This window comes from Schistocerca serialis, chromosome 8 (assembly GCF_023864345.2).
Source record: "Schistocerca serialis cubense isolate TAMUIC-IGC-003099 chromosome 8, iqSchSeri2.2, whole genome shotgun sequence".
In the NCBI taxonomy this organism is placed as follows: domain Eukaryota; kingdom Metazoa; phylum Arthropoda; class Insecta; order Orthoptera; family Acrididae; genus Schistocerca; species Schistocerca serialis.
Window position 1 is genome coordinate 273,749,652 of NC_064645.1, and position 15,194 is coordinate 273,764,845.

The 15,194-nt window shown below is 40.8% G+C and overlaps 1 protein-coding gene across 3 annotated transcripts in view; it reads right to left on the bottom strand.

Moving 5' to 3' along the window:
- Positions 1-4,688: 4,688 nt before the first annotated feature.
- LOC126416275 (E3 ubiquitin-protein ligase rnf8-like) overlaps positions 4,689-15,194 on the bottom strand; it is a 137,267-nt gene continuing 126,761 nt past the window's right edge. For all 3 annotated transcript variants that reach the window (XM_050083912.1, XM_050083913.1, XM_050083914.1), the window contains exons 11-12: positions 12,453-12,586; positions 4,689-5,093 (exon numbers count right to left, since the gene is read on the bottom strand). In XM_050083912.1, the coding sequence (XP_049939869.1) occupies positions 5,050-5,093; positions 12,453-12,586 (178 nt within the window). In that variant the 3' untranslated portion in view covers positions 4,689-5,049. The remainder of the gene's footprint in view (positions 5,094-12,452; positions 12,587-15,194) is intronic.

The window sequence follows — 15,194 nt, forward strand, 5'->3', positions numbered from 1 at the left end:
CTCTATATACTCCTTTCACCTTTCTGCTTTCCCTTCTTTGCTTAGAACTGGGTTTCCATCTGAGCTCTTGATATTCATGCAGGTGATCTCTATTCTCCAAAAGTCTCTTCAATTTTCCTGTAGGCAGTATCTATCTTACCCCTAGTGAGATAAGCCTCTACATCCTTACATTTGTCCTCTAGCCATCCCTGCTTAGCCATTTTGACTTCCTGTCAATCTCATTTTTTAGACGTTTGTATTCCTTTTTGCCTGCTTCACTTACTGCATTTTTGTATTTTCTCCTTTCATCAATTAAATTCAATATCTCTTCTGTTACTCAAGGATTTCTACTAGCCCTCATCTTTTTACTTACTTGATCCTCTGCTGCCTTCACTATTTCATTCCTCAAAGCTACCCATTCTTCTTCTACTGTATTTCTTTCCCCCATTCCTGTCAATTGTTCCCTTATACTCTCCCTGAAACTCTGTACAACCTCTGGTTCTTTCAGTTTATCCAGGTCCCATCTCCTTAAATTCCAATGAAAAATTCCTGGAACTCTAAAAAAATTCCTGGGTTTTACCTGGTTTTCTCCCAGATGAAAAAATTCCCAGCTTTTTCCCGGATCTCCCGGTTGTCCCGGGTCGTATACACCCTGATTTGACTGTTGTTTTGTATCTGGGGTATAGTAATGCACCAAAGTTTCATTCATGGTCACAAATCGCAACAAAAAATCTTGTTCATTTCTCCTAAAACGGGCCAAACATTGTTCCTATACGTCCATTCTCATGCGTTTTTGATCCAGCATCAAGAGTCGCGGCACCCATCTTGCAGATAATTTTTCCATTTCTAATTCTTTGTTGATATACCCTTTCAGATGACAGCTGGCAAGCGTGAGTAATTTCACACAATTTCAATCAGCAATCCTCCATGACCATTTTGCGCACTTTTGAAATGATTTCTGGAGCAGTGACACCTCTTGGTCCATCACTGGATGGACCATCATCTAAGCTCTCCCGACCAAATTTAAATTCATTTGTCCACTTGGCAACAGTTGGATATGAAGGGGCAGAGCCCTCAGTGTATTTTGGAAATCAGCATGAATGTCCTTTGCTTTCATACCTTTCTTTATGAAGTACTTAATCACAGCTCACAAATCACTACGCAGGAATATCAGAGCCACATCACCTCAACAGCTCTCTTCCAAGAGCACTGATGTGGCATGTGTTTACGAGCAACAGTCCAATAAATATCACGTGAACAACTCATTGCACTAGTGCTGACCTCTCTTGGTGATTCCGAGAACTTTTGAAATCACCCTCATAATATGGACAGCAATTACTCAGCAAGTTTTCAGGAAACCAAGGAACTCTTACACCAGGATAATTATCCAGGTACTCAAAGGACACTTAACTCGAAAACAAATATGAAGTCTTAACCACTGTCCTACATTTCATTGCATCTTGTGGCGCAGCGTGGACACTGTGCATACAGTGTAGCATAGTATATAGTTAATTGTTTTGTATTTCATAGGCGTGTCTAATGAATTTAAATGTACCATGAAGCCAACATCAAAACCAAAATGTGGCATGTAATGAGTAATGCTTATGGCTCGTTTCATATAAAGCTGAGTATTTTGTTTGTGCAATAGTATGTGTTACAGTTTCTTGGATTAACTTCTCAATGTTTGAAACTTTCTGAATTTCTCTTTTAACTACACTCCTGGAAATTGAAATAAGAACACCGTGAATTCATTGTCCCAGGAAGGGGAAACTTTATTGACACATTCCTGGGGTCAGATACATCACATGATCACACTGACAGAACCACAGGCACATAGACACAGGCAACAGATCATGCACAATGTCGGCACTAGTACAGTGTATATCCACCTTTTGCAGCAATGCAGGCTGCTATTCTCCCATGGAGACGATCGTAGAGATGCTGGATGTAGTCCTGTGGAACGGCTTGTCATGCCATTTCCACCAGGTGCCTCAGTTGGACCAGCGTTTGTGCTGGACGTGCAGACCGCGTGAGACGACGCTTCATCCAGTCTCAAACATGCTCAATGGGGGACAGATCCGGAGATCTTGCTGGCCAGGGTAGTTGACTTACACCTTCTAGAGCACGTTGGGTGGCACGGGATACATGCGGACGTGCATTGTCCTGTTGGAACAGCAAGTTCCCTTGCCGGTCTAGGAATGGTAGAACGATGGGTTCGATGACGGTTTGAATGTACCGTGCACCATTCAGTGTCCCCTCAACGATCACCAGTGGTGTACGGCCAGTGTAGGAGATCGCTCCCTACACCATGATGCCGGGTGTTGGCCCTGTGTGCCTCGGTTGTATGCAGTCCTGATTGTGGCGCTCACCTGCACGGCGCCAAACACGCATACGACCATCATTGGCACCAAGGCAGAAGCGACTCTCATCGCTGAAGACGACACGTCTCCATTCGTCCCTCCATTCACGCCTGTCGCGACACCACTGTAGGCGGGCTGCACGATGTTGGGGCGTGAGCGGAAGACGGCCTAACGGTGTGCGGGACCGTAGCCCAGCTTCATGGAGACGGTTGCGAATGGTCCTCGCCGATACCCCAGGAGCAACAGTGTCCCTAATTTGCTGGGAAGTGGCGGTGCGGTCCCCTACGGCACTGCGTAGGATCCTACGGTCTTGGCGTGCATCCGTGCGTGTCGCTGCGGTCCGGTCCCAGGTCGACGGGCACGTGCACCTTCCGCCGACCACTGGCGACAACATCGATGTACTGTGGAGACCTCACGCCCCACGTGTTGAGCAATTCGGCGGTACGTCCACCCGGCCTCCCGCATGCCCACTATACGCCCTCGCTCAAAGTCCGTCAACTGCACATACGGTTCACGTCCACGCTGTCGCGGCATGCTACCAGTGTTAAAGACTGCGATGGAGCTCCGTATGCCACGGCAAACTGGCTGACACTGACGGCGGCGGTGCACAAATGCTGCGCAGCTAGCGCCATTCGACGGCCAACACCGCGGTTCCTGGTGTGTCCGCTGTGCCATGCGTGTGATCATTGCTTGTACAGCCCTCTCGCAGTGTCCGGAGCAAGTATGGTGGGTCTGACACACCGGTGTCAATGTGTTCTTTTTTCCATTTCCAGGAGTGTACAATGAACAACACCCCCAACACTGATCAAGAGATTTCAAAAAGCATTCTACCAGATGCAGAAACTCACCTTGCAGAGTCCACTTCCTCTGTATGACACAGCACTATGATCTTTCTGCTTTACTGAAAATGCAAATGGCAAAATCCTGAAAGTTTTCACATTCATTCCACTCCGCATCCCATGGCGTCAATAATCTGCTTCTTTTTGGCAAGAATCAAACACTTTTACTTCTTTGAAATCATTTTCACAAACTATTTAAGTACTGAAACTTCCTGGCAGATTAAAACTGTGTGCCGGACCGAGACTTGAACTCGGGACCTTTGCCTTTCACAGGCAAGTGCTCTACCATCTGAGCTACCCAAGCACGACTCATGCCCCGTCCTCACAGCTTTACTTCCGCCAGTATCTCGTCTCCTACCCTCCAAAACGTTGCAGAAGCTCTCCTGCGAACCTTGCAGGACTAGCAATCCTGAAAGAAAGGATATTGCAGAGACATGGCGTTTAAGTACTGTTGTACATTACACATTTTCAAGTAAACAAAGGAGTGTTGTGAAGAGCTGAATGACAAAACAATTACTGAAACAATTTAAATTTCTGAGTGGTAAATAGCCACCAATTTTGTGGGTAGGCTCATGACAATCTCTTCAATTTAAGGATTAAGTAAAACACCCGTTTTCTGTATTTTAGATATTTTCTGAAGAGAACAAACAATTAGAACAAGGTTTGAAGTAGCAAAAGACAATTGTACATCCAATAATGAATAATGATTCATTAACCACTCCAGTATCTGTAATTGTTCTGAAGACAAAATGCACTGTGTGGTGTAATCTGAATTGGTACACAACAAAGTACTGTAGGAAATCAAATGAATATCCTTCTTGAAGGCAGTTAAAGAGTTACTGCTTAATGTCTTACTTCTTGCAGATGAGGTACACCAATAGGTAAGGATGATTCACAGAAACTGTGAATCTTCTTTGAATTCTTTCATATATGCCCCAAGTTTCCGTACAAGCTTACCACTTGATAGATTTACATTATCGATCTTTTAATTGCAGCCAATCCAGAAGCAAATGAATGAATTACATACACAGATTTTGTAACGAAAGTACATGCATGACAAAGGATCTGTATAATGATAACAAGTAGCAATTTTGGCTTTTATGGGCAAGGTCATGCCCATTCACTAACCATTGACACAATTTTTTTCTATTTATTTTATGTACTATATTTCCTCTCTCTCTTTGCTAGAACAGGTTTTTTCTTTGAATAGTGAATTATTTATCCATTCTTCTAGTTAGTTTAGCACACATTTCCCAGATGGTTAATTTGCCTTATGAAAACTTTTCTAAAGCATCACTGTTGTGCCGTAATTACTATCTTCCATTACACAAATTAGAAACATCTATAAATAAGGAAACATCACAATTTGTGATATTTTCAAGTAGGATTTTATGAGCATATTAAAACAATGTATTCACATAATTTAGTCCAAAACAAATGTATTGCAAATTATTACCAACAGATAAAACAATTTTATTCATAAAAAAGTGTTCCTAATCACAGACGATGGGATGTTTAAGACTGATATTTAATAAAGTTCAAACTAACATTTTTGTGATCATATGGGATACTTAACAATGCATTTTAAGTTTTCATATGAAGGATTTACTATAAAATCAGTGTGTTATTGTTGCAGTAATAATGCAAATACCACAGCACATAAAAATGTAGTTAACATTTCAGTTTATCACAATACTACATCTGTAAACCAAAACAATAAAATAAATAAAATCACAGCAGTTCAAGTTATGTTTGATAAAATACAGAATATTGTGCATAACTTATAATAACTTATGCATTACAGAGCTAAGCTACTGCATAAATTTACTGTGTGGTACAACAACAACCAGACATTTGATGTGGAGGTGTATTCAAAAGAGATCAGGACATCCATTGGCCCAGTGCCCATGTCTCCCTGAAAAGGAACCAAATAAAGTGATTAGTACTAGTCTTTGAGATCAAAGGGCACAGGTGCTGCTTCTCTGTTAAACACACACACACAGGGCACATTAAAAAATTTCCAACATTTTTTTATAACATCTAAATCTTACTGATTCTCAAGTTGAAAAAATCTGCAATATGCAACAAGTGTTTGGGGATAAAATGAAGGATACCGCACACATTAAGGAGTGGTACAATCACTTCAAAGATGGCCACTCATCAGCGAAGCATCAAGCTAGTGCAGATAGGCCCTCAACGTTCGCAAATGAAGTTGTCACTGATCACGTAAGGACAATGGTGATGCAGGATAAACAAATCATGATCAGACAACTTGTAGATAGGGTTAAAGTTAGTAGTGAATACATTCATTCCATTTTAATGGAGCATTTTGACTTCAGGAGGATCACAGCTAACAACTGAGCATAAGCAACTTCGTTTGGAGATTGCACAGGACATGCTGGATAATGTGAACAGTAACCCCACAGTGATCACTGGTGGTAAGCCCTGGGTTTATGTGTATGCCTCAGAAACAATGAACAGTAACCCCACAGTGATCACTGGTGGTAAGCCCTGGGTTTATGTGTATGCCTCAGAAACAAATTTCTAGTTATCGCAATGGAAGCATCCATCACCAGTAAGACAAAAAAAAGTGAGACAGGACTGCAGCATCGTTATGAAGTCGTGCTGAATGACTTTTTTTTTACTCCAGTGGTGTTGTCCATCATGGGTATGCCCCAGAAGGCACTATTGCCAATAAGGAGTACTACCAAGAGGTTATGTGTTGCCTTTTTGAACAGTGAGATGCAAACAGCCATATTTGTGTGCAGTGCGCATTTGGCACTCACAACAATAAAGCACTCTGTTCTCAATTAATTCATAATTTTTTTGCTAAATACAACACAGCATTGGCTTAAAGAGGCTTTCCGCCAATGCTTCCAGCAATGGTAGCAGCGTTGGGAGAGGTGGGTAAAAGCTGAAAGGGACTAACATGAAAGTGGCTGACTAGTGTGAAGCAATTCTATCTGAATAAAAATTGATTTGACAAGTAAAAGTACACAAGCGCGTGCGCGCGCCCACACACACACACACACACACACACACACACACACACACACACACACACACACGAATAAATAATAAATATTAAATTATCTTGAATCCAGAGCTCAATGACTATCTGAAATCTGAACTTCATATAGGTGCTCTTTCCTCTCCAAGGAGGCATTTTTCAATTTCATCTTACAACACACAAAAAAACACTTTAGCAGCCATATTGCGGAAATCTCACCTGGCTGTAAAATGGCACTAACTCAACTAAGAGGTGATCAAATGGATTGTCACAGAATTTCAGTACATTACTTGTGTGTCAATTTCACTTCATTAATGGTGGCAATCTTTGAATTCAAAACAACAAGTTCCAAATTTCTACTACCTATCGAGGTCAAAATTTAGTCTGACTGAAGTTATCTGGATGCAAGTAACACACCTCGATGAACTCAAGTTAATTATTGTAAAAATATTATGAAAAGAGAAGTTGCTACTCAGCATACAGTGGAGGTGTCGAGTCATACTGTCAGACAGTCTTTTCATCACGTGTATCTGCAACTCAACACCTCCGCTATATGGTGAGTAGTAACTATCTTTTTCATAATATTGTTACATTACTTCCTGGATTTTCCAAGTTAGTTATCAGATGCTTTTATTGGCCACTCAACAGCATCATCAGAGATTTAGGATAATTCAAAGAAAGTGTACATAAGCAGTGCAGAAAAACCGAAATCATGCAATATTAGTTGGACGTGATTTTAATTTAACGAGTATAGATTGGGATGTCTATGAATTCACTGCAGATGATATGGGCACAGTCTTGTGAAGCAGTTTTGAAAATGTTTTCTGATAACTGTCTTCAGCAGCTAGTGCGACAGCACACACACAACAAAAACTTTTAGACATTGTCACTATAAGCAAGCCTGACTGTGGCGGCAGTGTCAGTACTGAGACAGGGATTAGTGATCATGATGTCATCATGACAATGGCTCCTAAAGTAAATAAATCCTTCAAGAAGGTTAGAAGTGTTTTGCTAGAAAGAGCAGTAAGCAGTTGTCAGCATCTCACTTAGAAAATGGATATCATTTACAGTTCTAATACGAAGGACATAGAGGAATTACGAGCATTGTTTGAACTGAATGTAGATCATGCTCTGGAGAAGTGTATGCTGACTGCTGAGTAGGTGGATTAAACTGGAAAAGACCCACTGGGTTTTAATAATAAAATTCGGAAAATTCTCAGGAAATGAGATTGTTGCACTGTCAGTTCAAAACAGCGTGCACACATGGTGCAAGGCACAAGTTAGCAGGAAGTCATATGTTTGTAAAACAGCAATGTGGGAACCATGCATCAACTTCTACTGTCTTATCTTAGCAAAAGATCTTGCTGAGAACCGGAGTAAATTCTGATCCTACATAAAATTTATCACTTAGAAAATGGATATCATTTACGGTTCCAATATGAAGGACATAGTTATTTGTTGACTGGTTTGTTGTGGCAGTACATGACAGCAAAAGGAAAGCTGAAGTTTTCAATTTCACATTTAAGGAATCATTCATGCAGGAGGATCACATAAACATACCACTGTTTGATTATCACACAGACTCCTGTACGGAGAACATAGCAACAGGCATCCCTAGTATAGAGAAGAACTGAAAGTCACCACATCCAGATGGAATGTCAATTTGGTTTTACAAGGAGTACTCTAGGGCATTGACCCATTACTTAGCTTGCATTTATTGTGAATCTCTTACCCAGTGCAAAGTCCCTAGCAGCTGGAAAAAGGTGCAGGTGACTCCTGTATATAAGAAGGGTAAAAGAACGGGCCTGTAAAATTACAGACCAATATCCTTAACATTGGTATGCTGCATAGTTCTTAAACACATTCTGAATCAGAATATAATAAATTTCCTTGATATGGTACAGCTTCTGTCCACAAATATGGAGGGATTTACAAAGCATTGCTCAAACAAAACTCAACTTGCCCTTTCCTCACAGGATAAGCCTGCAAACTATGGATGAAGACCTAGATTTCCAGACAGTGTTTGACATGGTGTCCCAATGCAAACTGTTAATGAAAGTCTACAATTAAAAATTATTTTCCCAGATATGCAAGTGGCTCAAAGATTTCTTATGTAATAGAACCTAATACTTTGTCCTCGACGACAAGTGTTTGTAAGATACAAGGGTATTGTCAGAAATGCCCCAGTGTGATAGGATCACTTTTATTCTCTATGCACATAAATGATCTGATTGACCGGGTGAGAAGCAATCTGTGGCTGTTTGCTGATGACGCTGTGGTGTACAGGAAGATGTCGCCATATATTGAGTGTAGGAGGATACAAGAGGCAAATGAGTAGGAAAAGCAATCCCATAATATTTGAAAACAGCATTAGTAGTGTTCTGCTTGACACCATCACATCAATTAAATATTTAGGCGTAATGTTGCAAAATGATATGAAATGAAATGAGAACATAAGGACCGTAATAGGCAAGGCAAATGGTCAACTTCAGTTTACTGGGAGAATTTTAGGAAAGTTAGTTCATATGTAAAGGAAACCATGTACAGAATACTAGTGCGACCCATTGTTGAGTACTGCTCAAGTGTTTGGAATCCCCACCAGGTTAGATTAAAGGGAGGATTCTGAGATGAGCTATTAGATTTGCTACCAGTTGGTTTGCTTCATGTTCTCAAATGGGAATCCCTGGAGTGAACACGAGGTTCTTTTTACGAAACACTATTGAGAAAACGAGGTTCTTTTTACAAAACACTATTGAGAAAATTTAGAGTACTGGCATTTGAAACTGACTGCTGGATGACCCTATTGTTGCCACAGTACAAACTGTGTAATGACCAAGAACAAAGAGAAATTGGGGCACAAATGGATGCATATAGGCACTCGTTTTTTCCCTCACTTTACTTGTGAGTAGAAGAGGAAGGAAATGTCTAGTAGTGGTACAAGGTACCCTCTGCCTTATGTCATATTGTGGCTTGCAGAGTATGTGTGTAGGTGCAGAAATAGCATTATCACTGCCTCACATGACATATTTCTTTTTATTCTAGAGTCAACCTGAAATGTGTTCTGCATTAACATAATTGTCCACACGTATTCAGTTTCAAGCTGGGGAAGTCTCAAATCAATAGGTGTGGGCCACAGTTCAGACTGCTGCAGCCTACATCCGTAACTCAAATCAACATGCTGCAAGCTACCATACTATGTACAGCAGATGTACCACTATCATTTTCTTATTTCCCCTTTCCTGTTACAATCATGAATTGGGCATAGGGAGGATGGGTAATCCTCTGTATGAGCTCTAAATATCCATTTTACAATTAACATAATTTTGTGAGGTAAAATTGGAAGAACTTTGTTACCCAATTCTTCTAGCAATACACATTCACAAATTTAACAGTAAAAACAATCATAATGTATAACATCCATCTTGTGAAAATCTTGAATGCCTGATGCTCTGCACCTTTTATTAAAGGACATCATCACAACACAATGAGGTGCACTTACCTGCCAAACTGGTAACGGGTCGTCCGTGGAGTCTGTTACAGAGGAATAAACAGATGTAAGGAAACCAATTTCTACAACATGTCTCTCCACAAGATTTGACAGCAGTAACATACACATCAATCCTTGTACTATGTGATAGTGTTAATTTCATAGCCTACTGCATGAACTGACAACATACCCCTCTCCATGGCCGAGATGGCTAACAGATGCTTGTATGGTGGCACTTAACCCAAGTGTAACCCGGTTTGAAGCCTGGTGGTGGAAAAAACTTTCACTGCCAGTATTTGGCTGGCAAGGGGAGGTGATGGTGTAAAGTTCTTGATCACCAGACTTAGCGCCAATGTCCTGTTTTAAATACCGAACCTCTTTGAAGTGCCTCACGAAGTGAGGGCATGTGGCACTGTTGATGGTGATCTGTCCATCAGGGGGGGACGTTAAGCTTGGCAGTTCCCTTGGTGCTATTCACATGTCTTGCTACAGTGATAAATAATGTAAGTAGACATATTTCTACTATTATACATACAGCTATCATACTGCAGAAACTGATGTACAAACAGTTGATTGTTCCTCTGCAACAGATGCCACTGAAATGGGTTATACACCTGAAGACTGGTTTGGCAGATAAACATTTCAAGTGTAGCTCATGGTGTTTAGAAGATGTCCTTCAATAAATGTCTACCTTTTGGGGTTTGTCTCTGGAATTGGATTACTCTCTCTCTTTCATGCTTGGTAGGTGATCCCTGAAAAATGTACAGTTCTTATTTGGATATTTTCTCTCTCTTCTACCAGGTAGGCTTTCTCAACAGACGCACTGGAGGGGGAAAAAGGCAACATGTGGAGTGAAAGGTTGCTTAAAAATCCCACATATATATGAAAAAGAATTCTTCCTGAAATACTAGAAAATAAAAACCAAGGCTGATCAGAGTACAATATGCACAACTTGCGAAAGATGAAAATATGAGGGGACCTACAAGATCATTTTACTGGGATACAATGTTAGGGCATTTAATGTGAATTATTTACTATCAATCTATCAAAGAGGAGACCCCAAACTATTATCAGTCATTATAAAGAGAACAAGACATCCAAAAATTTAATTATTCTTACATGGCTTATTGTGTAAGTGTAGTATCACAAGGCCTGTATTGTGTAAAATGTGCGGTGACTTCATTTCTTGTTAGTGAGATTAAGATAACAGGAGCAATTTGAGGCAACATAAATGTTGTCAGGCCGCAAAGAAGGCTGATTATTGAAATGTGGTGTCAGAAGTCAAATCTGTTGTACAACCATGTCTGACATAGGAGTACACTTTGGGAGTAAATATAGCTTTTGAAAAGGACACATTAAACTTGACTTAAGGAGTTTTAACTGTATGTCTGAGAAGCAATGATATCATCCTAAAATTATTGGAAACACCTCTATAAGGAAATGTAAACTCATAATCCCCAAGTACAAATGCAAATACCAGGCACCTATCGTTTGCTACAAAATAGCAAGTTATGAAACATATGTGTAAAGTTAATGTGGTTAGTTTCTTGCAGGGGGCTAAGGGATGAAACTGCAAGTTTACCAGTCCCTTGTTTGTAGATCAAATTCACAGACAGTCCGGCATGTAGGTCAGAAGCAACTGGTGTACCCTCAGGATTCAGCTGTGGCAAGAGGCAACCTGCAACACCCCCAGCCCCACTCATCCAAACCACAGCTGTCACAAGATGTGCACAAAATAATATACATACACACCTTTGAAGTAGACAAAGTGAAGTCAATGCAAATACGAGGAGGTTCGAAACTATAGAAAACAGAGAAAGACGTGAAAGGTATCTCGCAGCATACGATAAAGCCAACATGGAGCAGCATGCCTCATTCTGAGACGGACAAAAGGATCAATTTCATACAACAATGGTCTTCTGGATGGGGCACGGTTTGCTGGATGGATCAGTAGGTCACTATTCCCTGCTCAAGATGCAATGGATTCCAAGACTCATCTGCATTCACAAACCAGTGCCCAGCGACCACTGCCCACGTCGGCCATGTAGTGTCTTCCCTGGGTAAGACTTCAACTAGTCCATACACCAGGATGCCTTTATGATTCAGAATACAGAGGGAAACAAATATGTATTATTACTGAGATAATACAAGGTCTTGGATAGCAAGCACTACTATGCAGTGAGGGTAGCATCGGTCACTAATGTGCATACTGCTGATTGCTCAGTCATTGCATACCAAAAACTGCTGAGAGTTTTGTTTTCGATGAAATGGAGGGCTCTAGCAACAGCTACCAGTTCTGTCATGAAGACTTTGCAGGCTTCTTGCACAGAGTGTTGTGTGTGGTGTTCAGCAAGTGTGAAAGCATTTCACATCTTTTCCACCACCAGTATAAACAGTTTCAGCATGTAGATATTTCGAGAGGGCCAGTATGAAGCTACAACAATACGGTTTGCATATTTTAGGACCTTATGATAGGTTTAACCAGACCAGGGGCATGACTATAGACCAGGTGGAAGCACAGAATCATTCAGTGGATAGAAATTCGAGAAGAATGTCCGTAAGTTCCAAATGAGTTTAAATTAGGAAATCCACGTTGGGTTTTTGACAGAGGGTCATCACTAGGATTTTTTAAAACAGTATAATGCCACACTGTGACAACAGAATAATGAACCTTAATCAATTTTATAACGATATAGTACATAAGGGTTTACACATTCATTAACCTTTATCTAAAGCCTTTTTAATCATATTAATGTAAATAAATGACTTTTACATACCACAATGGAAACAGTTTCCATATCCACCATAAAAGCTTCCAGTCACACCTTCAGCATATGAAGAATCACTTGAATCACTCGTTATTGGTGATGAATCCTCACTATCCTCTTCTGAATCAATTGAGGAGTCTGATCTGCAGCAAAAGCATGCAAAGGAAGAGCCTCGCCATACATTATTTTATAAAAATGTTGCGCACAAACCACTACCTTGAAATAATGGTATTACAGTTATTGTACAGGAACTCATCAAAACCCTATTTAATAATTTTTCGCTGTATTATCTGTAGGCTCCTACCTCATTCCCATCAGAAGCTTGTACCTGACTTGGAGCTGATAATTTATTTGCCCTTTCTGTTGTAATTAAGTCAAGGGGATATGTGAGACACAGGTGTTAGCACCAAAAAGCTCATACTACTGTAGTTAAACAATCCTCAACATATTACATGACAATTTCTATTTGGATTTTCCACTAAGAGGTCATATTACAAGCAAGTGGCAAGAAGATGGATTGGACAGATAATACTGTATAATCTGCAGGTTTTTTTTCTCTTTTTCATGAAGACAAACTCCATCTATCTCTCCTTATTAGAGTCTGAGGTCTTCACTGTCTTTGACTATAAAGGGTGTTTGGTAGGTGAAATCCACATTAACAGTGAACGGAAGACAACAAAACCAATAGAAAAGTCAAAAATCATAGATTCTACTTTCTTTCACCTCCAAGTTATTTGCAAAAGGATTTCAAAATGTTAGACAAGAAGAGGAAATCATAGTGCTTAGTCTGTTACAACAGAAACACTTGTCTGGATTATGTTCTCCAATTCCCACATGAGGAACTGCAGTTTTATCACTCACTAAGGTAAGACATGACTCATACATAATACACATTCAACAATGTCTTCAACACGACTGCAAGAGTTTGATTTCAATTCTAGATATACCGATGAAATTACTGTCTGGAAAAAGAAGTTGGCTGTGCCATCAATTTGCCACCGGGCAACATTCCTTCTGCAAGTAAGCATCAGTAAAGGGTGCCAAGCATACCTTTAGTGTTTCAATCTGCTGTAGCTCTTTTCCTATTGTGACTGATCTCACAAATAATCACAACATATCTGAGCAAACCTTTGTAACATTACTTAATACTGAACTTACTGCTGTTAAGAAACAGAATGTGTGTGAACAAGTTCTGTTAGTGAATGAGTTGCCATACGTACACTATGTGAACAAAAGTATCCACACATCCCAAAAAACATAAGTTTTTTTTCATATTGGGTGCATTGCGCTGCTACCTACTGCCAGGTACTCCATATCAGTGACCTCAGTTGTCATTAGACATCTTGAGAGAGCAGAATGGCGCACTCCGAGGGACTCATGGACTTCGAACGTCGTCAGATGACTGGGTGTCACTTGGGTCATACATCTGTACACATTCCTCAACATCCCTAGGTCCACTGTTTCCGATATGATAATAAAGTGGAAACATGACAGAACATGTACAGCACAAAAGTGTACAGGCCGACCTCGTCTGTTGACTGACAGAGACCGCCAACAATTGAATGGGGTCATAATGTGTGATAGGCAGACATCTATCCAGACCATCACAAAGGAATTACAAACTGTAACAGGATCCACTGCAAGTACTATGACAGCAAGGCGGGAGGTGAGAAAACTTTGATTTCATGGTTGAGTGGCTGTTCATAAGCCATACATCATGCCAGTAAATGCCAAACAACACTTCGCTTGGTGTAAGGAGCATAAACATTGGACGACTGAACAGTGGAAAAACTGTTGTTTGGAGTGATGAATCACGGTACACAATGTGACGATACAATGGCAGGGTGTGGATATGGCGAACACCTGGTGAACGTCATCTGCCAGTGTGTGTAGTGCTAACAGTAAAATTCGGAGGCAGTGGTGTTATGGTGTGGTCGTGTTTTTCATGGACGGGGCTTACACTACTTGTAGTTCTGCATGGCATATCACAGCATAGGCCTATATTGATGTTTTCAGCACCTTCTTGCTTCTCACTGTTGAAGAGCAATTCGGAGATGGCGATTGCATCTTTCAACACGATTGAGCACCTGTTCATAATGCACGGCCTGTGGTGGAGTAGTTACATGACAATAACATCCCTGTAAGGGACTGGCCTGCAGAGAGTCCTGACCTGTATCCTATAGAACACCTTTGGGATGTTTTGGAATACTGACTTCATGCCAGGCCTCACTGACTGACACCAATACCTCTCCTCAGTGCAGCACTCCGTGAAGAATGGGCTGCCATTCCCCAAGAAACCTTCCAGGACCTGACTGAATGTATGCCTTTGAGAGTGGAAGCTGCCATCAAGGCTAAGGGTGGGCCAACACCATATTGAACTCGAGCATTACCAATGCAGGACGCCACAAAATTTTAAGTCATTTTCAGCCAGGTGTCCGGATTCTTTTGATCACATAATGTAAATCGGGGACATTCCAAACTTCTGAATTTTTCGACAGACCAGCTTGTGGACAGCATACCAAGCCACTGTGTTTCTTGGATACCCACAGGTGAATACTGACAGGTATCAGATTTTCATGTCAACTATGTGATACCAACCTGAACACTTCCAAAAAGTCTCCTTCTCACTTGCTTTGCAGTTTCAGGGTTGACAGAAGTTTCCTCAGCCTGCTATCATTAACCCATTTGACAACCAGCACTACATAACAATGAGTGTTCAGTAAGATGCAAGTTAATATCAGGGGTCACAGT